The sequence below is a fragment of the Podarcis bocagei genome (genome assembly GCF_964188305.1).
Source record: "Podarcis bocagei genome assembly, chromosome: 14".
Classification (NCBI taxonomy): domain Eukaryota; kingdom Metazoa; phylum Chordata; class Lepidosauria; order Squamata; family Lacertidae; genus Podarcis; species Podarcis bocagei.
Window position 1 is genome coordinate 47945621 of NC_138139.1, and position 26215 is coordinate 47971835.

The 26215-nt window shown below is 47.8% G+C and overlaps 1 protein-coding gene across 2 annotated transcripts in view; it reads left to right on the top strand.

The window, feature by feature from the left end:
- Nucleotides 1–26215, top strand: part of GRIN2A (glutamate ionotropic receptor NMDA type subunit 2A) — a 246992-nt gene that overhangs the window by 176483 nt on the left and 44294 nt on the right. For both annotated transcript variants that reach the window (XM_081169380.1, XM_081169379.1), the window contains exons 5-10: nucleotides 11740–11854; nucleotides 16538–16743; nucleotides 18622–18790; nucleotides 18938–19091; nucleotides 21714–21839; nucleotides 24109–24338. In XM_081169380.1, coding sequence (XP_081025506.1) covers nucleotides 11740–11854; nucleotides 16538–16743; nucleotides 18622–18790; nucleotides 18938–19091; nucleotides 21714–21839; nucleotides 24109–24338 — 1000 coding nt within the window. The remainder of the gene's footprint in view (nucleotides 1–11739; nucleotides 11855–16537; nucleotides 16744–18621; nucleotides 18791–18937; nucleotides 19092–21713; nucleotides 21840–24108; nucleotides 24339–26215) is intronic.

Genomic DNA, 26215 nt, shown 5'->3' on the forward strand with positions numbered 1-26215 from the left:
CTAGATGTTATATTCAAACTTTTTGCAGTTCTCGCCGTTTTATTGTCCTGTTACATCTGATTATGGTCTTCCAGTCCATTTTATCTTTAAATCTATTGACAGAAAGAGGAACACACTGACTGCTTTGAGATTTCAGCCTATGCCCATAGCATATTTAGAGGTGAGATTTGCTAGAATGCCTGCAAATTGTCATTGATGCATTTGTGGGCAGAGAGGGGTTGGAATATATTGTTCCCTGCGTATTGTAGTGTTGCCTGTATCATTCCTCTAGGGGTAGGGATTTTTTTCCTCCACCTTTAAGAGGTTCATGAGACAGTTTCTTTCTTTCTTTTCACAGTAGGGAAGGAATCTGTTACTTCTTGGTTGATAGAGATAAATATATCCCAGGTACGCTTTCTGTGCTTGCCTTAGCAGCACACAGATCAAGCAAAACCGTTTCACACAGAACGGGGTGCAACACTCTGGAAATCCTCTGTGCTAAAATGTATCTTTCTGCTTGACTATGGGGAAAACCCTAGGGTGAAATCCAGCTGGAACAGATCTATGGCTGAGCCATAAGCACCAACTCCATAAGGCTGAGGCAGTTTGGGGGCCCCAATGCTTTTTCTTTCTTTCTTTCTCAAAAGTTTGTTTATTTGGTTTTTCATAATGTTAATACATAACATATATAACCATTATATGTGTGAGGGTTTGATTAGCTGCTTGTGCGTGAAAACGTGCTCCCTCAGAGTTTGTGCGCCCCCACAAACCTCCGTGTGTGACGGAGCTCCTCAGACATGTCTGCTCTAGTCACTAGTAGAGTCCGACAGTGGCTGTCTGCGGAAGCGTTTCCAGCAAAGAAGTTCCTTAACGGAAACGCGTCTCCTGGACTCACGGCGTGACAGTTTCCTGCGAGGTATGGGTCTCCCTATGGGAGACTCCGATACCTCCCCACTGTTCTCGCTGGAAGACTCCCTGAGCCCTCCCTCCTGCTCGCATTCCCTCAGAGACCCACTCCTCCCCCTGCTGGTCCCTGCTTCAGCAGTTGAGTCTCTTTCATCCTGCCTGAGTCCCTCCACCACCTGATGCTCTGATGGCAGTTCCCTGACATCCACCTCCCCTCCAGGGCCCCCCTCACCCCCTCCCAATTCCTCCCCCCTGGGAGGTGAAGGGCTAAAACCCCGAAACGAATCTTCCTCATCTTCTGACGTCTCGAACAATTCTCTCCATCGATCGTCGTCCTGGCCAGCTGAATCCTCCTCCTCTTCAGAATCTGGGAACCCCTCCAACTCCTCTTCCTCGTCGGTGGTGGCAAAGTATTCCCTTCGGAACCTCGCTACAGGCTGAGGTTTACGTGGGAACCTCTGATGAAAAGTCTCTATTAAAACCTCGTCATTGACATCCTCTGCCCTAACCCAGGTGTTTTCCGACTCCGGTTCCCCTTCCCACATTACCAAATACTCTACTTGATCTCCCTTCCACCTGGAATCGAGGATCTCCGCTACATGGTAGCTGTGTTCCTTCTCCTCCATTGCTGGTCCCCTAGTGACCCTCCCCTCACTGTCTCCTCTATACGGTGACAGCAACGACCTGTGAAAAACTGGGTGCAGCTTCATGTGGTTCGGTAACCGGAGCCTGAAAGCCACTGGATTGACCTGCTGTATGACTTCAAACGGACCCAGCCTTTTGGGTCTTAATTTCTTACAACCTCCTTTGAATGGCAACCCTTGGGTTGACAGCCACACCTGGTCCCCCACCCTGATGCTTTCACCTTCCCTTCTGTTTTTGTCTGCTTGCCTCTTATATTCCTCCTTAGCCCTGTTTAAGTTGAGTTGGAGCTGGCGATGGATCGCTTCCATTTCTTCCACGAACTGTTCTGCAGCTGGAACGCTCCAGTTCTCCCCCTCCCCCCCTGGGAAGGCTCTGGGATGGCACCCGTGATTAGCCAAAAAGGGGCTCATCCCCGTGGACACGTTCTCTGCATTGTTGTAGGCAAATTCTGCCAACGCCAGCTTCTCCACCCAATCATTCTCTCTGTCATTAACATAACACCTCAAATATTGTTGGAGAACCCCATTTGCTCTTTCCGCCTGCCCGTTGGTTTCAGGATGACGGGCCGTCGAGAAATTAACCTCTACATGCAGTAAGCTCATGAGCTTCCTCCAGAACCTGGAAGTAAATTGTTTCCCTCGGTCTGAAACCACCCTCAAGGGGGCGCCATGCAACCTAAACACATTCTCTACAAACAATTTGGCGGTTTCTTCTGCTGTAACCGCATGTGAGCAGGCTATGAAGTGGGCCATTTTAGTTAACAGGTCTACTACAACCATGATGGCTGTTTTCCCTCTAGACCTTGGCAGATCAGTCATGAAATCTATTGCCACTGCTTCCCACGGTCTCTCAGGTGTGGGCAGTGGTTCTAATAAACCAGCCGGCGCCTGCTTCTCCCCCTTGGCTCTTTGGCATTGTTCACACCCTCTCACATACTCCCGCACATCTTCCCTGACCTTGGGCCACCAAAATTCCCTGGTAACCAGCCACATGGTTTTGTGTTGCCCAAAGTGCCCTGCTGTGGGGCTATCGTGCAGCTGCTTGAGTACTTTCTCCCTCAATTCCCCTTCAGGTATATATAACGCTCCCTTATAATACAATGCCCCATTTCTCTCCTCAAAACCACCGGGTTTGTCTTCCTCCCCTCTGAGATCCCTGAGTTTCCCCTGGGCGTATGCATCCTGCACCGTACCCTCTACCAATTCCCTTTGCCCCACCAAAGTCGCCCCACACACCCAGCGGTCCTCTGGAATGATATGGGTTTCTTCGGGTGCTCCCTCCCCCTCCAAATATTCAGGTTTGCGTGAGAGAGCGTCCGCCCTAACATTCTCTGGGCCTGGCACATAACAAATCTCAAAGTTAAATTTGGAGAACTCTTGGGCCCATCTCAACTGCCTTTGGTTGAGCACTCGCGCCGTTCTCCAGTACTCTAGATTTTTATGGTCCGTGCACACTTGCACTTTATGTTGTGCACCAACTAGCAGATGCCTCCATCTCCGGAACGCCTCATGAATAGCAAGCAGTTCTCGGTTGTACACCGTGTAGTTCCTCTCGGATTTGTTCAGCTTCCGCGAGAAGAAGGCACACGGACGCCACTCCGACTCCTCCTTCCCCGGCTGCAGAAGAAGCACCGCCCCTATGGCTCTGTCAGATGCGTCTGTTTCAACCCTTAGCTTCTTTCGTAAATCCACATGCAGAAGTTGTTCTTCAGAGGCGAAGGCCCTTTTCAGTTCCTCAAACGCTCGCTCCGCCTCCGCCGTCCATACAAACTTCTTCTTACTGCTGAGACAGTCAGTGATGGGCGCCGTCAGATGGGCGAAGTTGCGGATGAACTTACGATAAAAGTTTCCAAACCCTAGGAACCTCTGCACATCCTTCTTGGTTTTGGGTGTTTTCCATTCCAGCACTGCCTGTACCTTGCCGGGATCCATGGCCAATCCCTTGTCTGACAGGCGGTACCCCAGGAATTCCACCTCCTTGGTATGGAACCGACACTTCTCCAGTTTGACCCACAGCCTGTTGGCTTGCAGTCTGCTCAACACTTCTCTGACGTCTCTCACATGTTGCTCCTCATTCTCAGAATACACCAACACATCATCTAGAAAGGCAACGCAATTCTTGTAGAGCAAAGGGCCCAGCACGTGGTTCATAAAAGATTGAAAACACGCGGAGCCTGCTTGTAATCCAAATGGCATAACGAGGTATTCAAACGCCCCCAAAGGGGTAAACATGGTGGTTTTCCATTCATCCCCTTTCCTTATGCGTATCAGGTTGTACGCCCCCCTTAGATCCAGCTTTGTGAAAATCTTTCCCTTCCTCACCATGGTCAAAATATCATCAATTCTGGGCATAGGGAACGCCACCGGTTCAGTCACTGCATTCAGCCGCCTAAAATCACATACAAGTCTCGGCTTGTCCGCATTCTTTTTGTCTGACTGTCGGACTGCTGTGAGGGTTTGATTAGCTGCTTGTGCGTGAAAACGTGCTCCCTCAGAGTTTGTGCGCCCCCACAAACCTCCGTGTGTGACGGAGCTCCTCAGACATGTCTGCTCTAGTCACTAGTAGAGTCCGACAGTGGCTGTCTGCGGAAGCGTTTCCAGCAAAGAAGTTCCTTAACGGAAACGCGTCTCCTGGACTCACGGCGTGACAGTTTCCTGCGAGGTATGGGTCTCCCTATGGGAGACTCCGATACCTCCCCACTGTTCTCGCTGGAAGACTCCCTGAGCCCTCCCTCCTGCTCGCATTCCCTCAGAGACCCACTCCTCCCCCTGCTGGTCCCTGCTTCAGCAGTTGAGTCTCTTTCATCCTGCCTGAGTCCCTCCACCACCTGATGCTCTGATGGCAGTTCCCTGACAATATGGTTTTGAACTATGGTGCTGGAGGAGACTCTTGAGAGTCCCATGGACTGCAAGAAGATCCAACCGATCCATTCTGAAGGAAATCAGCCCTGAGTCCTCACTGGAAGGACAGATCCTGAAGCTGAGACTCCAATACTTTGGCCACCTCATGAGAAGAGAAGACTCCCTGGAAAAGACCCTGATGTTGGGAAAGATGGAGGGCACAAGGAGAAGGGGACGACAGAGGACGAGATGGTTGGACAGTGTTCGCGAAGCTACCAGCATGAGTTTGACCAAACTGCGGGAGGCAGTGGAAGACAGGAGTGCCTGGCGTGCTCTGGTCCAGGGGGTCATGAAGAGTTGGACACGACTAAATGACTAAACAACAATAACCATTTTTTAAGAAACCATAAAAATAAAACAAAAGGTTCCTCAAACCTTCAGACCTCCCTCCCTCCCTCCCTGGGTTCCAATTCAATCTTTCATTTCTGCATCTTTTACTAAAACCTATCTAATAAGTATCCATAGTTTCCAAAGTTTTGTTACTTTACAAGTGTCATTGTATCCCTGCTAATGATCTCATCTGTTTACGGTGGTCTCTCAAATATATTATAAAGTTATTCCATTCTTTCACAAATATTTGGTCTTCCTGATTTCTCATCTTTCCCGTCATTCTTGCCATTTTGGCATAATCCATCAACTTGGTCTGCCGTTCTTCTCTGGTTGGTACTTTATCTTCTTTCCATCCATGGGCTAAGAGCATCCGTGCTGCTGCTGTAGCACACATAAACAGTCTTTTCTTCTCTTTTGGTAGTTCTGCACCTATGATTCCTGACAAAGAAATTTCTGGTTTTATAAAAAACAAAAGCTATCTTAAACTTTTTTTTCCAGGTCATTATATATCATTTCCCAGTGCTTTTTAAAAATCTTTATTGCATTTCTAATTTTTTTTACGAAAAGAAATCAGTTGAACATTGCATCCAGATACCTAAAAATACAAAGAAAAAGAAATAAGTAAAAATATAAAAAGAAAATAAAGAGAAATGAGAGGGGGAAATGCAAAAAAGAATTTGTCAAGTATACAAAATTGTTCAAAGGATACAAACACTAATTTAAATATTCTGTACACCAGGTTTTCAGAAAGAAATGCATTTTTTCATTCCTTCTTTTCTTTCTCTACGGTCACTTTCTTTCTGCTCCAGAAAACTAGTTTGAATCCCTGCTATATTAGTTTGACTTCCCTCTATCTCTTTGCGGCTTCAACACTTCTCTTAAGTAACAAGTATTCTGTATTCATTTATTTACAATCCATTTCCCCCATTATATCTGCAACAGATATAATGTATAACGACATCATTCCCCAATGCTTTTTCTTAGCGGGACAGGTCCTCCCAATGTTCAGAGGGTGGAGGAGGGGGAATGTGGAGCCGGACGCGAAATGGCTTTGGTACCTGGTGGCTCCTTCTCCTGCCACATGGGGGAGGGATGGGGAAGCAGCCCCCAGCCAGTGGCCCAACAGGAGGAGGAAGAGGATGCCAATACTGGAGCGAAGTCAGTGTGGCTCAGTAAAACTCCTCCTGCTGCTGCTGCCACCACTGGCTGGGGGGAGGCGCGGTTTCCCCGGTCTTTCCTTTCCACCGGCCCCTGGGGCTGGGCTGCCACCCCCCCTCTGGCTTCTTGCAGCATCACGGGCATAATGTCAGGACGTTGCATTGGGTGCCCACAATCTTTTCAAGAAGTTGGCGCTTCTAGGATGAGCTGTCTGATTCCTAGCTCAGTTGGTGTGAACTCTGCTGTTATAAGAAAAAAAACAAACTGCTCCTTTTCCCTTATGGCATATCCAAGAGCCCATATAGAGTCCTTAAGTGGGTTCCCTATCGGTAGGAGAAAATAACAGAGGCCAACCAGAGAATAGTGAGAAGCAAAGCAGCTAGTAAGCCTGATCTTTATTAACTGTTGCAACAGGGTCCTCACTCGCCACACGCAGGAGGGAGGAGAGAACCCAGAACAAGGGTGCGCAAGCCCTTATATAGACTTTTGAAATTGCCCACCATGTAGCCCAAGACCACGAGCCTCAAACATCATACATACATCACAGGAGGAGGCGGTCTACAGCAGAGGAGGCAGTCTACAGCAGAAATCCTGCCTGCCAGGATACCTGATAATGGTCACTGATTTCATTACCTGGGCAACCTGGCCATTTTTTTGTGATGGTTAATACTTTAGTTCAGGCATAGGTAAACTCAGCCCTCCAGATGATTTGAGACTACAATTCCCATCATCCCTAACCACTGGTCCTGTTAGCTAGGGATGATGGAAGTTGTAGTCCCAAAACATCTGGAGGGCTGAGTTTGCCTATGCCTGCTTTAGTTCCTGAATCCAGGTCACAGGCTCACTCTATTCATGCACAAATGCAGCCTTAAGACAGGATTTGCAAGCTAAAAGACAATGGGAAGGCTTTCCCCATTTGCCTCCCTTACTGAAGAGGAATATTTGAGGTCATTGGGAGAGTCAAAATGGCTTCAGGATTGCTCTCCCATACTATTTCTGACACATGGTTCATATGTTTAGATATGTGTGCATTTATGAATATTTATTCTATATTTGAGATCTTAGAATTTTTATAACACTGCTGAAGATGCGGAAGATGTGTGCCCGTGCTAAATCCCAAACCATTCGTCTCAGCCATGTGACCTGGAAACCTGGCACAGACCACTATTTTAAAGGCCTGTTTCCCTCCCCTGTCAGGCTTAGGCAGAGTGGAAATAGCAGAACGAGGTCAAGATCCATTTTAACTTTACACCAGCTTGGTTTATGTCAGCTTCTTGTGCATAGGATTGCTCCTAAAGTCTGCATTTTTTGTGATAACGAATGGCTCTTTCACTGACTGACTGATCGCTTTGTGGTTCAGAAGTTTTGTTCTAAAGATCTTCTGCCAATGACTAATTTAAAAAATATATATTGTGATCTCTCGTGGGCTGGTTGAAGCTCTCCGGGAAGAGAGAAACAGTGTGCATTTTTGAGGTAGAAAGAGAGAGGTGCATGGAGGCCAGGGAAAGAACTGTGTGTGGAAGGATGTGCTATTTTCCATCTTTGGGATCTGCCAGAAAACCCACCAAACTGAACCTGGTGAAGTGAGGAACAGTGTGTGTTGAGTATAGCTGAATGCCAGATGTTGGAGGCTGCAGGAGGGGAAACAGACCCTCCAAGGGTCCCTATTTTCCAGGGACAGCCTTGGATTTACAGAAGCAGTCCCAGTTTCTGATTTGATCCCAGAATATCCCACTTTTCCTTAGGACATCCTGATTTTCATCAGAGAAATGTTGAAGGGTATAGAGTTATGCGACTTCCGGGCCAAGGAGACGAGTAACTATACAACCTTTAAAAGGAATCAGAAGGCAGCCTTGTATAGGGAATTCTTAAATGTTTAATGTTTTACTATGTTTTTATATATGTTGGAAGCCTCCCAGAGTGACTGGGACAATCCAGTCAGGTGGCTGGAGTATAAATAATAGAATTATTATGATGGAATAGGACACCCCTATTTTCATCAGATAAATGTTGGAAGGTGTGGGAGAGTGGTCTCGTGTTTGCATCCTGTTTGTGGGTTTCCAACAGATTCATAGGATCATAGAATTGTAGAGTTGGAAGGGACCCTGGGGGGTTGGCTTCTGTGAGATGTAAGGGTAAAAGGTAAAGGATCCCTGGACAGTTAGGTCCAGCCAAAGGCGACTATGGGGTTGTGGCGCTCATCTCGCTTTCAGGCTGAGGGAGCCGGTGTTTGCCCACAGACAGCTTTCCGGGTCATGTGGCCAGCATGACTAAACCACTTCTGGAGCAATGGGACAGCATGACAGAAACCAGAGCGCACGGAAACGCCATTTACCTTCCCGCTGCAGCGGTACCTATTTATCTACTTGCACTGGTGTGCTTTCGAACTGCTAGGTTGGCAGGAGCTGGGACAGAGCAACGGGAGCTCACCCCGTCACAAGGATTCGAACCGCCAACCTTCTGATCAGCAAGCCCAAGAGGCTCAGTGGTTTAGACCACAGCGCCACCTGCTCCCCTGCTGCTGTGAGAACAGGATTCTAGTCTAGATGGGCCAGTGATCTGATCCAGCAGAGCTCTTCTTATGATGGGTAGATTGAATGCTGAATGAGAAGGTTGAGGAAGCTCCATCCAGCTGGGTGCCTACACATAAAAGCCTAGTATGATGTTAGCAGGTTCCAGGAACTCTCTTCATTGTGAGATTTTGTGGGGTGATGTGTGAGTTTTGTTCGGCACCTGGATGAAAGCTGAGATGAAGAGCCAAGAGGCTGAGAGGGGATGTGCGCCTGCTTGCAGACTTCCCATAGAGGAATCTGGTGGACCACTGTGAGAACAGGATGCTGGTCTAGATGGGCCCTTGGCCTGATCCTGCAGGGATCTTCTCTTGTTCTCATAATCATAATCCAGAAGGCCTGGTGGCTGAGGGGCAAAAAACTGTTTGGTTTAAATGTTCAGAAACAGCATTCTAGAAATCTCCCACCAGTGTCGAAGACTTAGAACCAACACTACATTATTTGATAACATCTGTAAAGATTTATCCTGGGTACAGTGTGCTGTTTCTGCCGATCAAAACCCAGCAAATCCGTTTCCCCAGTTGTTACAGAGCTAGGCAAAACATGATTGGAACAATCTATTACTAGCATAAAACCGAGCATGGGCTTAATAGCTTTCCAGGCTTGAGAAATTGCTCTCCTGCTCTTTGGTAATGGGCCAGGTTCTTTTGTTTTTGCTGGCCTCATTCATACGTGCAAGTTGATGCTCCCGAGAACCAATGACTTATGCATATGCCTGAGCCAGCCCATAATGACATAGGGATGCGCATTATTTTAATGTTGCTGCTTTAAACTCCCAGCACCATTAACAAATGACACTTCCCAGGATTCCATTTTTGTGGGGGTGGGGGGGGGGAGCCACGATCATTTAAAGTGGCGTGATACTGCTTCAAATGTATAATGCAGATGGGGCCTTGCTTTCTTCCAAGCTAGCCCTGCAAGGAGGCTGTCTGATGGGGGATTTGGTTGATATTTCAGTTCAGCCTGCGCTTGAACACATTTCCGATTTGCTGCGTAGTTGAACCAAAGCTTTGTTCGCAGGAGGAACGGCTGAATCTCTGGAATCAACAAAGAAGCAGTTTTCCTGTATCATATACCTTGCAGCAAGGCTCTGGAAAGTGTTATGAATGAGATTTCAAGAAATAATGAAATGAAAGATTGCCTAAAAAGATATTAGAATAAACTAAAATTAACAGCCCCTTTTTCTCGCTGGTTCAGATCTGTGATCCATGAAACTAATTCCATGAGCCCTAGAAGGGGACTGGGAAGAATTGCAGGGACGGCTGGTGTTCATTGCAACTGGACTTGTGTGGAAGGCTGGGAGGCCAACAGTAGGTAGCAGCAGAGCTGATCGCAGGCAGAGCTAACTTAGTTCTAGTTTTGGCACCATCTTCCTGCTTTCTTGAGTTCCACATGGGCAACACTGAGACCCCAGAGGAGGAAGCTGTCAGGCAGTGCTGCCTCCTGGAGGCTGTAAGGAAGAAGGCAAGCAGGTGGGGTCTGGCTGAGTGAAGTTGGTGGGGCAGTGCCTCATTGGCTAATGGGCCAGCTTCTCACTGTTTCCATATTATCAGAGAAATGTTGGAGGGTATGCATTAGCCACCTGTACAACTTTCATAATTGCTCCTCCACCCGCTTTTGCCTCTGTCCGTTCCCACCACTGACATTTGAACATCACATGCAAAGACCTCCTGGAGCAGCAAAAAGGTTTCCCAGTCTTGTTGTCAGGAGACCTATGTGGATCTGTAGTTAAAGGCAGTTTGGAAACAGCAACTGGTCCAAAATGCACACACTGGAGCGTTGAGTAGAGCCACACAACTGGATCGAGCCATGTGGAGCTTTAGGCATCTTCACTCATTGCGTGTATGTTTGCAAGTGTGATGCAAGTCCCAGTGCTATTGGCCTGAACAATCAAGGATGAGGATGTATTATGAATCACCACCTCCCCTATGAACCAGCCCTGGGCTCCACAGTCACGTCTCTGCCTGTCTTTGCATCCCATCACCAGTAGAGATATATTGTTTGGGTACCAGAGGCAGAGACTTTTTGATGGTGGGACAAAATTGTGGAAGAATCCATCTAGTGTGCCCTCTCTCTTTCTCTTTTTCTGTCTCTGCTTGGCATTTGAAACTTCCTTGTTCAATGTTTAGTGGCCCAGAGCCTTCTGAAATTGCCTCTACTCTGCTGTTGTTACAGTTATAGGTGTTGAATTGTGTTCTTTCGCATTTTGCTTCAAAATCTTTGAATGAGCGATGCCTTTGACATTTGTAAGCTGTGCTGGAGTTTATGGAAAAGCCAGCTCAAGATCTAAACAGGTAATAAATTCTCATCAGATCCCACTGGGTAAACAAGCGCAACTGCAGCATAAGTTAACGGATGCTTGGCTCAAATGAATACAGCCTGTCTTTTTACTGTCACAACCATTTCTTCCTTTCTGTATCGCGGTATCACACTCCCGGTGGCACTTAGCTGCAAAATCACAGATGCAGGTTTTTATCAGAATCATTATTGTGTGCTTTAGGTGCATTATTATCTGCAACAGGCTTCGTTTCCTATCACGACCCCTTTTCAAAAGCACAGGCATCTCTCTCTTCGGGGCAGAACGCAGTTTGAAATCCTGGATGTGCGCCGCATGGACTGTTAAATTAATCGCGCATCGTCTTGCACATCTGCTCACTGCTGTACTTTTCCTTGCAGGTCCAGCGATAAATGATATTTTCAATCTGGCCACAATTTGGCCACTCCTTTTCTGAAGGTCCCACAGATATTGTGAAGGGGCTTGGGGGGGGATGATCTTCTTAAATGTGCTCTCTGTCTGAGACACTCCCCTGCCCTGGCCAATGCAGGGACTTTGCAGCAGCCCAGCAGAAGCAGTGGATGCTCTCCAGACCATTCATACTGGCTCATCTCTCACAGTATAACTTATTATGTGGAGGGATAAGAAATGGCCTGCGTTTTGCAGAATTGGGCACATCTGCATAATGGCTTGGCTGCCACTTCAAAGTAACAGCCTCTTGGTCCCTTTAGCCCTGCAGGCTTTGGCTGCAAAACAACACTTACAGAGGAATTAAGCGCCGCCGATCTTAATGGGACTAATTCCCCAGCGCGTACATGGCGGATTTGGTTTCAGCCCCCCAAAAAGAGGGGTTTTAGAGCAAAGAGAGGATTTATGGTGCATGTTTCGTCGGAGCTAATCCAATGACTGAATTAGCTTGCTCATTAACCGTTGGACAGCTCATTAATTTCCCTTTGAACGTTTCCTTTCTCTCTAGGTTTATGATGAATGTGACCTGGGAAGGCAAGGATTTATCCTTCACCGAAGATGGCTACCAGGCGCACCCTAGACTGGTGGTCATTGTGCTGAATCAAACCCGGTCGTGGGAGAAGGTAAGGCAGGGCTGCCTTGGAGCTCACGCCAGAGGAGCAGAAACAATTCCACGGTTCCATTTCTTAAAATAGCTTTTGAATTTCATGCACGGAGCACAGAGCATGCACTATTTGCTTTGTGCCTTGCCGTTGCCTTCTGCATATTGACATCTTTCACTGCCCTTGGTATTATCCAATGCATAGGAATGTAAGACAAGCCCTGATGGATCAGGCCAATGGCCCACCTGACAGTGGAGGTAGAACATAGCCTTCATGGCTTGCATATTCACAGTGGCGTAGCGTGGGGGGTGCAGGGGGGGCCGGCCGCACCGGGCGCAACATCGGGGGGGGGGCGCTCGCACTCGCAGCTCTCTGCCCCTACCTGGCTCACTCTCTCTCTCTCACTGCAGTGCTGGCTGTGCGAATCCGATCCGAGCCACTGGGTTGCCACCCACTGTGGAGGGGGTGGGTGCCAGGCGTGCGGTGCGGAGAGAGAGCGAGGGACTATCTGGGGGAGGGACAGTGCATCGGCCGCCCAGCGCAGCGCTGAGCGCGGGAGAGAACCACAGCAGACCAGCCCAGGCAGTAGCAAGAAAAAGCTGGCAGCGGCGGCAGGTTAGGGGTTAGGGGGCGCAAATTACTTGCCTTGCCCTGGGTGCTGACAACCCACGCTACGCCACTGCATATTCATAAAACTAGAGAAAGAAGGTATTTCTTGGTGCAAGCTGCTACGTGGCTAGGGAGGGAACCCTAGCTCAGTGGTGGAGCAGAAACCCCCCACCTCCAGTTAAGTGGACCATGTAGCAGGAAAAGACCCCTGCCTGACACCCTGGAGGTACAAAGCTGAGCCTACCATTAGGCAGATGCTAAGAGGGAGGCACGGGGCGCGGGTGGCGCTGTGGGTTAAACCACAGAGCCTAGGACTTGCCGATCAGAAGGTCGGCGGTTCGAATCCCTGCAATGGGGTGAGCTCCCATTGCTCGGTCCCTGCTCCTGCCAACCTAGCAGTTCAAAAGCACATCAAAGTGCAAGTAGATAAATAGGTACTGCTCTGGTGGGAAGGTAAACGGCATTTCCGTGCGCTGCTCTGGTCCGCCAGAAGCAGCTTAGTCATGCTGGCCACATGACCCGGAAGGTGCACGCCAGCTCCCTTGGCCAATAAAGCAAGATGAGTGCCACAACCCCAGAGTCGGCCACGACTGGACCTAATGGTCAGGGGTCCCTTTAAGAGGGAGGTACAGAGGAGACAAAAGACATCTGAAGGGAGTCCTGTGTTGGGAAGTTTTTAATGTTTGATGTTTTATTGTGTTTTGATATATGCTGTAAGCTGCCCAGAGTGGCTAGGGAAACCCAGCCAGATTGGGGGGGGGGGTATAAAAATTATTATTATTATTATTATTATTGGGTTTGCAGTAGAGAATTGTCCTTTTGGGTCAATGGAGCACCACAGTGACCAGCCAGCACTCACCTCATTACCTTCTTATTTGCAACCTGTTTAATGGGAGGCACTGTCTGGCAGATAGGGCTGGAGACAGCAGAAGAACAATTGCAAATGTTACCTTTGTAATGTCAGCTGTGTTTCTGCACACATTCGCATGCCATCCAGACAAGCAAGAGGAATTCTTGGAGTCACAACATACACTCCATGCAAACTGCAGAATGTGACGACACCCTACATTTCTATGCATATAGGAAGACGTGTAACATGTAGCTGTTCCCTTCGTCTTCCTCTCTCTCCAAAAAATGAGAAGAAAGGGAACCCTGGGATTTGATTTGAGAATGGTTCCAAATGACACGGAAAGGCTTGGATTTTAACTCAATTTAGCTCTCAATTAATTCACTGTTGCAGCGCGGCAGTCCCATCTGTAAAAAGCTGGCGTCCTTATTAATCTCATCTGTAACTAAACGTGGAGAGAGAGAGAGAGAGTTGAAGCAGAGTGTTGCTGGTCACATTCAATCATTTCTATATACCATTTACTGTATAATTCTTTGCCCGAGTCACATGCTCCCAAAAACCTTTTACCGTGCTGCTCAAGGGCCATTTTAACTTTGAGAGAATGGCGCGATTCTCCATATGGGCAGCAATTAAAGCCGGCGTGCATTAATTCATGGTAATCATGATTCTTGGTGCATAATAGCAGTTATGTTTAAGAATGCTGGAGAGAGAGAAAGGAAAGAAACGGATGATCGTCAAGGGCACACGGTTGCTTACGATGCCCATTAGACGAGCGCGGGGAAATGTGCAGCGAGTTGAACAAAGACTGAGCCAAAATAACAAGGGGGAGCAAAGGACATGGACTGATTTGTTGGGCCGGGCCTGACAATAGCCATCAGGGGCCTGTGGCCGATATCCCCTGCAGTCAGCTCAGCAGCTGGAAAAGGTGAAGAAAATGGCAAATGGATTGAGAGCTCGAAGAAGCAACTTCCTTGAAAGGCAAGCCGAAATTGGGAGTAGCTTTCAGATGTTGTTGGAATACATATCCCATCATCTCCTGATCACTAGCCATACTGACAGAGGCTGATGGGAGCTGGAGTTTAATAACATCTAGAGAGCACTGTGTTGTCTACCCTGGGGCTAAACGTTTGGGTATGTCTTAGTTTGGGCATGGGGTGGTGGTAGACACAAGATAGGGGTTTATAAAAATTAGGCATGGTGGAGAATTGGTCTGAGACCATTTCTTTGTTAGGTTAGATCTCCAGTGAGAATGCATAAGAGAATGGGCAAAATAACATCTTCCCCTCAAGGCACTACAGTTCCCAGAGTTCCCTGGGGAAAGGGATTGATTGTTAAACTGTTATGGGAATTAAAGCTCCTTGAGGGGAATAGGGGGTCTCCTACCAACGCTCAGCACCCCTAACAAACTTCAGCTCCCAGAATTCTTTGGGGGAAGCCATGACTTGTTTAAAGTGGTATCATTGTGCTTTAAGTGTATTGTGTGAATCGCTACCATCTATGGCAGTGTAGAACTGGTTACCTGCATTGGCTATTGCCCTTGGATAGTCTTCCATGAACTGTGTTTGCACTAATTGAGAGAATCAGCAGCTAGCCCAGGGTCACCCAGTGAGTTTAGTGGTTAAGTAAGGGATTTGAACCCTTGTCTCCCAAGTCCTAGTCCAACACTCTAACCACTACACTACCTCTGGCTCCCTTCCCACCCCCAATATAGCAGAGTTACTCCTTTAAGTTCACTCATTTGGGTCCCTGAAGCCAACTGTCTGATCAGGTTTTCCCTCGTACACCACCACTGGCCTGCCTCATCCCCAGCCCATTGTGTTAACCTGATTAACAATACACTGTTGTCTTCCTCAAAACTGTTCTGCTTCTGGTAATTGTTCCTTCCATTTCAAAATAGCAGGGGAAATGGACACCCCCTCGTCAAAGCATCCATCATCTTTCTCAGCCAAGACTTTAAATGCTCTTTTGAGAATTAGTGCCCACGCTCCCAGAGTGGAAGGATCTATGAATATCTTTTATTGTGCAATAAAGGACAATATTCATTCCCAAGGACTGATTAGCAGCTTTGCATTGTGTGGCATCCTTGAGGAGCCTCATTCCTTTTTAGTTTTATATTCAGCCTCTCTCTGTTCCTTCATATGACCGGCCAGCAAAAACCTGCTTTAATAGGTTGCCTTTTCTCTCTTTTCTGCAATTAATTCTGGTGGTTCAGTGGGGATTTAGTGGGGCAGCCTGGGCAAAGAGGGGACAGGGAGCCTTTGACAGTCCTCTGTATCTCATCAGGAGTATACATGAGGCCTTCCGTTACAGAGTATTTAGCCCAGTATTGTCTGCTTTGACCGCTGGAAATTCTCCAGGGTCTCAGGATATTTCTCATCCCCCTGCTACCGAATTCTTTGAAAACTGGAATTCTGGGACTAGAATCTTTGTCCTTCTGCATTCAAAGCAGCTGACCTACCACCCAGCTTCAGGTGCTCCTGAAGAAGATATGAGGCAGCTGCACAGTAGGGACAAGGGCCATAACTCAGGGGTAAAGGTAAAGGTCCAGTCGTGGCCGACTCTGGGGTTGCGGTGCTCATCTCGCTTTATTGGCCGAGGGAGCCGGCATACAGCTTCAGGGTCATGTGGCCAGCATGACTAAGCTACTTCTGGCAAACCAGAGCAGCTCATGGAAATGCCGTTTACCTTCCCGCCGGAGCGGTACCTATTTATCTACTTGCACTTTGACATGCTTTCAAACTGCTAGGTTGGCAGAGCAGGGACCGAGCAATGGGAGCTCACCCGGTCGTGGGGATTCGAACCACTGACCTTCTTATCATCAAGTCCTAGGCTCTGTGGTTTAGACCACAGTGCCACCCGCGTCCCAGCTCAGGGGTAGAACATCTGTTTTGCATGCAGAAGGTCCTAGGTTTGATCCCCAGCATCTCCAGGTAAGGCTGGCTAAATTTCAAGAATCACATTACCATTATATGTTATTTTACCCCATTTATTCCAGTGCAAGGGAAACACAATGAAAATGTGGGCAGCGAGAGATAACTGATTACGTGTTGTTTGCAGTCTGAAAGTAACAGTGGGTATGCATTGAACTTCAATGAAAGCTGCTTATAAAAAAATAAATCTGCAGACCGTTGAGGAAGCAGGGCAAGCTGCCCTCAAGAATGGGGAAAAACGACACAAGCTGAAATGGGCAGCTTTGCTCATGCTGAGATCAACCGCCTCTGAGCCATGTTCACGTCTCCCCATTGCAGGTGGGGAAATGGGAGAACAAAACGCTTCTCCATAAGCATTCGGTGTGGCCCAGGTTCAATTCCTTCAATGACAGCGAGCCGGACAACAACCACCTGAGCATCGTCACCCTGGAGGAAGCCCCTTTTGTCATCGTGGAGGACATGGACCCTTTGACGGAGACCTGCGTGAAGAACACGGTGCCCTGCCGGAAGTTTGTCATCATTAAGTAAGTCTGTCATTTCCCGGCCCCCATCCTCAAAGGGCTTTCTGCAGGGAAGTCTTTCACCCCTGAACAGGTGTTGAAAAGCCAAAGGGTGAAGGCTTTAAGTGTGAAGGCCAGTGGGTTGGATCTTAGCTTTCTGCTCTCCAATTCCACAGCCAAGCTGCATCTGGCCTCTATTGGCTGCTGAATCCAAGCCCCGTCCCCCCTCAAAATCCAACTGTTATCAGAGGTGGCACCATGTATGTGGAATATGCTTCCCAGAAAGCTGTGGATGACACTGAACACTGAGCATTTTAGGAGAGGCCACAACAGATGGGTTGCAGCAATGCTGTTGTTGCCATGTTGGATTTTGGCTTAGGCTGACCAGACGAAAGGAACATTCCACGTGTGTCTGGACTAAGATGCGCTCTTTTGATGGAGGTGCTTGCCATCCATTTCCATGAGTGTTGCAACGTGGCTGGAAAAAGCCATGAGACAGTTTAGAACAAGGTGTGTGTTTCTGGCCAACCACATGCCCCACCTTCCTATATCTGTGCCTCTGTTGAGAGAGCTCTGTATGGAGCAAGAACACTTTGTTCACTTCCTAGTTTATTTTGAGGGCTTTCTAGATTTCTCCCATATTGCAAAAAGCGCTGCTTTTTAACAGCTTCTCAGCCATTCAGTGCAACAGCCACTGCTTTTCATTTCGTAGTAACACTAAGGCATACTACTCTGTGAATTGCCATTTTGGGATTCATAATGTGCATTATTAATTTTAAATCAAATGGGTTCCATGTGGTGAGTTGTGAGTCAGAAGTAGGTCTTGGATCTGGGCCACTGTTTTAGGAAACTCAGGAAGGTATCTGTTTATAATACTCATATAATAATGTCATATATGTGGGATGTAAACGCAGGAGCAGTCAATGACAACATTCCTAGAGTGTACATGTTAGAACATGGGGAGGGATGTCAGTCCAGCAAGCAGGTAAACTTCCTGGGGACGGACTTCCTCCGCATGTGACCAGGGGTGGGTGTGGCCTCACCTGTGCAGGTAATGACAAAAGCACAGGGCAGGCAGCCACTCTCTCTCTCTCTCTGCCATTTTCCTTCGATGAGGAAACATCTAAGGATGCTCTCTTGGCTCCCAGCCAAGAGAGGAGATAAGGACTATCTTGCTACAAGATAGATTCTGAATGTATGTAACCTTTTTAAGCTGTCTGCCTTCTGGGATCATATTGTGAACAGAACGTGAGTAAACTCTTTTATACTTTTATAAAGACTGTGTCGTGTCTTGTATTTTAAGAGGGAACAAAGGGGAAATTACCAGAGTAATTATTATAGAGGTTCTAGCGAACCTGTGCACACGTTACCGTTGCGAACTTAAAGGGGAATGTTTATAAACTCTGCTGATATTTTGGGAACTTGTTAGCACAAGTTGGATAAGGATATAATTAGTCAATATATCCCCTCCTGCACCCCAGAACATTCCCACAATATATTGATACATATAGGGTGGTATTCAGTTAGGTTTTGCTCAGAATAATTAACGGACATGACTAGTTATTAGGTCATTTGATGATCATGACGGAAAATGTAAGAAGAGCTGTGCTGGATCAAATTGCAGGTGTTTCTAGCTCAGCATCCTCTTCCACACCCAGGTGATGACTTCCTGAACGCTCAAAGCAGCACATGCAGCCAGCAGGCATTTCCTCTTATTTCCCTGTGCAATTGATATTGAGATACACTGCCCCTGAACGTGGAGGTTTTGTATAGACATCCTGACTAGAAATACTCATGCAGAGACCTGCCCTCCTAACCCAAGTATTTGCCGACCCCCTTTAAAAGCCAAGAGGTCCCTTTGGGTTTCTTAGTTTGTTAGCTTTTGTTTGCTTGCCTCATCAGCAACATCACCAAGGAAGGAAAGAACGTGAAGAAATGTTGCAAGGGCTTCTGCATCGACATCCTGAAGAAGCTCTCCAAAGCCATCAAGTTCACCTACGACCTCTACCTGGTGACCAATGGCAAGCACGGGAAGAAGATCAACAACGAGTGGAACGGAATGATTGGGGAAGTAAGTTATGTTAGGTAAAAGAGCTCTTAAGTCAAAAGTTGGCCACACACCAACGTTCTGATTTCGCCTGAGACGGGACAGACCTCCCTTGGTGGACTGACCTTGTCTGTCTCTCCTCTTTCTCTCTTTCTTCTCTTTGGGCATCAGGTGGTCAAAAAGCAAGCCGTGATGGCCGTGGGATCCCTCACCATCAACGGCGAGCGTTCGGAGGTGGTCGATTTTTCTGTGCCCTTTGTAGAAACGGGAATAAGCGTCATGGTGTCACGGAGTAACGGCACGGTGTCTCCATCTGCTTTTTTAGGTAAGCCCCCTCCCGTTTTCCTGTTTCTACAGACTGATTCAGCTTTATCTCCCCCCTTCCCATATACTTTGACAGCTTTCATTCTCCCCTCCCCTCACCCTCCAAAAACCTGCACAGTACGCCTAGCAGTTCCATGACACATTTCTGTCACTCTTTTAAAAATTGCACATTTAAAAGTATGGATAACAGACTCGTCTGCTTAATATAGTGATGAAGACGGGGGCCTACTTTCAGCCAGGGAGCTAGAAACTTCTGCCACGTTTGATGTGCTCTCAGTGCAGTTCTTTGGATGCTAGGTGGTCACAAGCGCCAGCGCCAGTGAAATATACTCGGAGTCGAGAGTGGATTTCATGCTCTTTATTCAGCTCATGGTGATGAGGAGGAATGGAAGTTCCCCCAGAATGTCTGTTTTATATACATTGTTTGCACAATGGGCCCCACGTGATTGGCTAATTCCAGGATTCACCTGTGGGCCAATCAGGTTGCGGATTCACTTCTACCTGGAGCTGGATTGGGTGGCTCCTGTGGACCAATCAGACTGCTGCATTCTGGACCCTATAGTTCTAGGACCAATCAGACTGCTGCATTCTGAATCCTATTGTTCTAGGACCAATCAGACTGCTGCATTCTGAATCCTATTGTTCTAGGACCAATCAGACTGCTGCATTCTGAATCCTATTGTTCTAGGACCAATCAGACTGCTGCCTTTTGGATCCTATTCAACTCAGTACATAACAGCCAGCCTGCTCTGCGAAATCCCCTGGGGCAGGGTGAGGATTGAGAGATTAAATGGTGAGGACGGCAGATCTGCAGTCCTGAATGGAATACGGATGTGTCTTCAGAAGCTGCAGCAGAAGCACTGGACTTGCAATGCTATTAGAGCATGTTTATTTCTTTTGTTCATTTCTTTATTATTTATCATGTTTACATCCCACCTTCTTTCCTCCAAGGAGTTCAAGGTGGTGCAAGCCGTTCTCCTGCTTTCACTGCAGGTTCTTCTTACTTTATTGCCTTATGCCTCCCTCTCTGTTTTGTACTTGCCTTGGTTTCCATGAAGCCGGATTTTTGTTTGCTTTTACTTTAGCCTATTTGGTGTTATTGCATTATGGTTTGCTAGGGCTGTTGCCTCTTTTAAGTTTCAGTAATACGAAGCATTAAAATAAAATCATAAAAGCCAGAGGTACACACATCTTGGAAACCAAGCCCTATGAGGGTATGTTTAGCTGGGTATGTTTAGCTGGGTATGTTTAGCCTGGAATCATAGAATCATAGAATCATAGAAGAGTTGGAAGAGACCACAAGGGCCATCGAGTCCAACCCCCTGCCAAGCAGGAAACACCATCAGAGCACTCCTGACATATGGTTGTCAAGCCTCTGCTTAAAGACCTCCAAAGAAGGAGACTCCACCACACTCCTTGGAAAAGAGGAGAATATGAAAGGGGATATGATAGCTGAAGATGGCTATTTGAAAATATCTGAAGGGATGCCATATGGAAGATGGAGCCCAGATCTCCTGTCCCTCCCCTTCTGTTGTTTTAACTTTGAAAACTTTTTTTTTTAAAAAAAATTAAAAATTAAAATTTAAAAAATTTAAAAATTTAAAAATTTTAAAAATTAGAAAAAACCAACTTTGCTTTCAGGCTGGCTCTCCTTCTGAAAACTGGCATGCATTAGCACCTACAGATATACATTAGCTCAGTGGTCCCCAAAGTGGGGGTCCCCAAAGAGGCAGGGGGTGTTGGAAACGTAAATTGACTATTAGCCTTTGAAAAGCTGATATCCCTGGATCAAGTTAATCACTTCTGTTGAATCAATTAAACTAAATAGTTTTAAATGGCTTTTGAATAAATGTGCAATTGATTGCTATTTTATTGTGTTATTATCTTCCTTAGTGGCTTGTGCAAACCACTATTCTGATTAATGCTTCTTTTTTTTTAGGGTAGGGGACGCGGGGGATGAATTTATGGAACTAAGGGGGCCCCCAGAGTTTGGGATCTGCATTAGCTCATACAGTTTTCTGCAAATTTGTGCTTGCCCTCCAAGTCTTTCAATGGCATTGGGTGCTTGCAAACTGTGCTCTTCTCCCAAGAGTTGCTAAACCTTTGCCTCCCACCCCCAAATGAAATAGAAACTTGATCTGGACGTGTCCTAATTACGGAGGCAAAATCCCAGGAGAGAAATGGCAGTGAAGCGAGATTGTCGTCTTCCCCCCGCCCCGCCCCCGTAATCAATTTAACCTAACCTGACATCTTTCCATGTGCTAGCTATGCATCCAACTGCAGCACAGATCTTGATGACCCTGAGCAAAGTTGCAAGGTGGGGGGGCCTTTGTTTCTATTATACCTCTTATCCGCCCCCTTGGGCTTTCTACCAGGCCAGATCCCTGCATGGGACTCGCGTCTGACACTCGCAGCTCGAGATACATTGCTGAGGGGGGGTCTCTCTCCACAGCCTGCATTGCGACTCCGGGGAGATGTAGCCGCGTTGTCAGATTACCTGCTGCTATTTTGGTTCTTAAAACACACACAAAATCTCCTGCGAGCAAGCAACCGTGTCAACGCTTCCTTCCCCTCTCCCCGCAGAAGGCTGCTTGTTGCAACTCACGCTCTCCTCTTTCCGCAGAGCCCTTCAGCGCTTCCGTCTGGGTGATGATGTTTGTGATGTTGCTGATTGTGTCGGCCATCGCCGTCTTTGTGTTTGAGTACTTCAGCCCCGTGGGCTACAACCGGAACCTGGCACAAGGGAAAGGTACGACTCCCTGTTCAGGGAATGACTTGCCAGAAGTTTCCTTCTGTCTCCTCTTTTGCCTTTCCCCCCGCTTTGCACCTCCTTAACCCCATATTGGCTTCCTGGGAAACAGTTAGACAGCACACAATGGAAGTGGTCAGAGAGTCTCATTTAATAAGTGGCCTACAATGGACTAGTTCTTTGTGGGTGACTCTCACAGTCCTTGGCTGAGATGGGCACGTTCTTTTGCACACATAAGGGGCCCTGAGATTAGCCCCTGAAAGTCCGTCTCAAAGAAAGGACTTCTTCAGGCAGTGCACAGTTAAACTATGGAACTCCTTCCTGCAGGAGGCACCCATGACTGCCAACCTAGATGGCTTTCAAAAAGAATTGGACAAATTCACGGAGGAGAGGGCTGTTGAGAGTGTTGGGCTTTCAGAGGAAGAGAGGAGAACTAGCCCCACTGTACATCAGGGAGGGCTGTGTGGAGTTTATCTCAGTGAAAACCTTACTTGGAAAATAAATACAACCCAGGTGGTTAAGAAAGCCCAACAGAGACTCCATCTCCTCAGAGTATTGCAGAAGAATGATGTCAATCAACATTTGATGATCTTCTACCGGTCCACAATAGAAAGTGTCCTTTCATACTGCATCACGGTGTGGTACGCTGGTTTGACATCAACTGATAGGAAGTGCCTACAGAGGGTGGTGAATACAGCACAAGATATTATGGGCTGTCCCGTGAATCCGCTGGATGAAACAGTGGAAGAACGTTGCCTCAGGAGAGTGAGGAAAATTCTCAGGGATGATTCACACCCTGGCCGGTACTTTCTTGATCTCCTGCCCTCAGGCAGAAGATATAGAAGCATGCTTAGTTGCACCAACAGGGTAAAGAACAGCTTCTATCCGTGGGCTGTTAGGCTGCTGAATGAAAAGATAACAACAGGGCAACTGACTTTTGGGTTTGGTGGGTGTGCGTCAGTAAACGAGGGGAATTAAGACTAAGAGAGCTGAGTGGGGGGTGCTCGTGTAATCTCACTGTATACGAGATGGACTAAGATGGACCGTTGGCCTGATGCAGCAGCCTGTTATTGTATTCTTAGCCCGCTGCCCCCACAAAGCCTTGGGGGGGGGGTGTTCCAAATTTGTTGGCACTAGGGATGGGCAGATATATGAGTTTCTCTGTATTCTTCCTTTTTCCAACCTGAAGCCCAGTTCTCTGCATTTCCAGACCAGTTTGTGGTGGTTATATTTCATAGTTCCCTGGGATGAAAGAGGTCCACTCTGGGAACTGTAGCTCTGGGAGGTGAATGTAGAAGTCTTGCAACAACTCTCAGCACCCTTAAAAAAGCTACAGCACCAAGAATTCTTTGGGGGAAGCCATTGCTGTTTACAATGACACCACAGAGCTGCAAATGTATGCCATACCCTCCAACATTTCTCTGATGAAAATAGGGACATCCCATTCCATAATGATAATTTTACTATTTGTACCCAACACATCTTACTGGGTTTGCCCTAGCCACTCTGAGCAGCTTCCAACATATATAAAAACATAGGAAAACATTGAACATTAAAACAATTTCCCTATACAGGATTGCCTTCTGGTGGCTCGGAGGTCAGATACCCTCCAACATTTCTCTGATGAAAATAGGGTGGCTCTGTGGTTTAACCCATTCAGAAGGTTGGCGGTTCGAATCCCCGCGACGGGGTGAGCTCCCGTTGCTCGGTCCCAGCTCCTGCCAACCTAGCAGTTCGAAAGCATGTCAAAGTGCAAGGAAATAAAAAGGTACCGCTCCGGCGGGAAGGTAAACGGCATTTCCGTGCTCTTCTCTGGTTCGGCAGAAGCGGCTTAGTCATGCTGGCCACATGACCCGGAAGCTGTACACCGGCTCCCTTGGCCAATAAATGAGATGAGCGCCGCAACCCCAGAGTTGGCTAAAACTGGACCTAATGGTCAGGTCCCTTTTTAAGTAAAAGTGGGACATTCTGGGATCAAATCAGAAACTGGGATGACTTCTCTAAATCAGGGATGTCCCTGGAAAATAGGGACACTTGGAGGGTCTGGTTTGGTGAGAATGTGGCCTAGGTCATACGTAGAACAGACCCAGTGAAACCAGTTGACTAAAAATAGTTGCAACTAACTGAATCCCTTTGATTTTTCTGACTCTGAGTAGGACTTGGTCAGCTGCAACTTGCTACAACAGCAGCAGCATTACAGTGAAGACCTCAGTAACCCTTTCCTTGCAATGGATGCCTTATCCTAACGTTGGTTCTTTGTGACTTGCAGATCCGCACGGACCATCTTTCACAATCGGGAAAGCCGTGTGGCTGTTGTGGGGCCTGGTGTTTAACAACTCTGTGCCAGTTCAGAATCCAAAAGGGACCACCAGCAAGATCATGGTGTCCGTCTGGGCTTTCTTTGCTGTCATTTTCCTGGCAAGCTACACAGCCAACTTGGCTGCATTCATGATCCAGGAGGAATTTGTTGACCAGGTGACCGGTCTCAGTGATAAGAAGGTGGGTTTCATCTCTTGTTTCTCTCCCCATTGCTCAGGCTTGTTGCATTCGCGGTGAGAGATGGGGTGGATAGGAGAGGGAAGAAATTTGGTTCAGTTCTCATTTAAAGCCATATCCACCTAACCTGTGCATTACGAAACAAGATGCAAACCGAATTGCAGCCATCCTTTGAAATCTGCATTTCCCTGGATTTTGCAAAGCTGTTCTGCAGCCAAGTAAAGTGTGTGTAAAAATGCATATATTAGTGAAAACAGGATACAAAAAATGCATTATATTAGGGGAATTGCTTTGCAAAAATGTCTATGGTCAGCAAAATTTCAGGCAAAAATGTATGAATTAGGAGAAAACCACCCTAAAATGCTGGTGAATTTTCATTAAACATTTTTTTCCTTTAAATGCACATTGGTGTGGAAATAGCTCTTTGCTCTTTTGCAATCTGAATTTTAATACATATGTTTTAATTCTTTTATACTATAATTACTTTTTAATGATTATCTTTTACAAGTTTTTAGCCTTCTATATTTTATCTGTGTTGGTTTTAATTTGTGTAAGACACCTTGAGTCCCAGTCTGCGGAAGATGCAGGCTATGAATGTGGAGAACTGAATTTAGGATTGGGAAACTGAGAAACTAATCTGACAGATTCAACATGAAGTACATGATTTGAGATCTGATTCGTACACTGAATCTGCCCCAACCACACTGGCTCCCAATTTGTTTTCTGGAGTCATTTCAAAGTACAGTGGTATCTCGGATTAAGAACCTAATACGTTCTGGAGGTCCGTTCTTAACCTGAAACTGTTCTTAACCTGAGGTACCGGTTTAGCTAATGGGGGATCCCGGTGCAGCTGCACCGCCGGAGCACGATTTCTGTACTCATCCTGAAGCAAAGTTCTTAACCTTAGGTACTATTTCTGGGTTAGTGGAGTCTGTAACCTGAAGTGTCTGTAACCTGAGGTACCAATGTACAGCGGTACCCCGCAAGACGAACGCCTCGCGAGACGAAAAACTTGCAAAACGAAAGGTTTTTTCGTTTTCGAGTTGCCTCGCAAGACGAATTTCCCTATGGGCTTGCTTCGCAAAACGAAGCTTGCCCCGGGGACAGCGGGTCTTCTCTTTTGAAGCAAGGGGCGGCCGGGAGATCGCTTCTCCCCACCGCCCCTTGCTTCAAAAGAGGTCCGGGGGCAGCGGGAAGCGCTCCCGCTGCCCCCGGACCTCTTTTGAAGCAAGCGGCTGCGGGGAGATCGCTTCTCCCCACCGCCCCTTGCTTCAAAAGAGGTCCGGGGGCAGCGGGAAGCCCCGGACCTCTTTTGAAGCAAGCGGCTGCGCTTCTCCCCGCAGCCGCTTGCTTCAAAAGAGGTCCCGGACCTCTTTTGAAGCAAGCGGCTGCGGGGAGATCGCTTCTCTCCACAGCCGCTTGCTTCAAAAGAGGTCCGGGGGCAGCGGGAGCGCTTCCCGCTGCCCCCGGACCTCTTTTGAAGCAAGGGGCGGTGGGGAGAAGCGATCTCCCCGTGCTCCGAAGCCGGGCGGGGGGTGGGAACACCTGCCCCAGCCACCCCGCTTCGGAACGCTGCTCCGAAGCGGGGTGGGGGGGCGGGAGCACCTGCCCCAGCCGCCGGGCTTCGTAGCGCTGCTGCGAAGCCGGGCGGGGGGTGGGAACACCTGCCCCAGCCACCCCGCTTCGGAACGCTGCTCCGAAGCGGGGTGGGGGGGCGGGAGCACCTGCCCCAGCCGCCGGGCTTCGTAGCGCTGCTGCGAAGCCGGGCGGGGGGTGGGAACACCTGCCCCAGCCACCCCGCTTCGGAACGCTGCTCCGAAGCGGGGTGGGGGGGGCGGGAGCACCTGCCCCGCCGCCCGGCTTCGTAGCGCTGCTGCGAA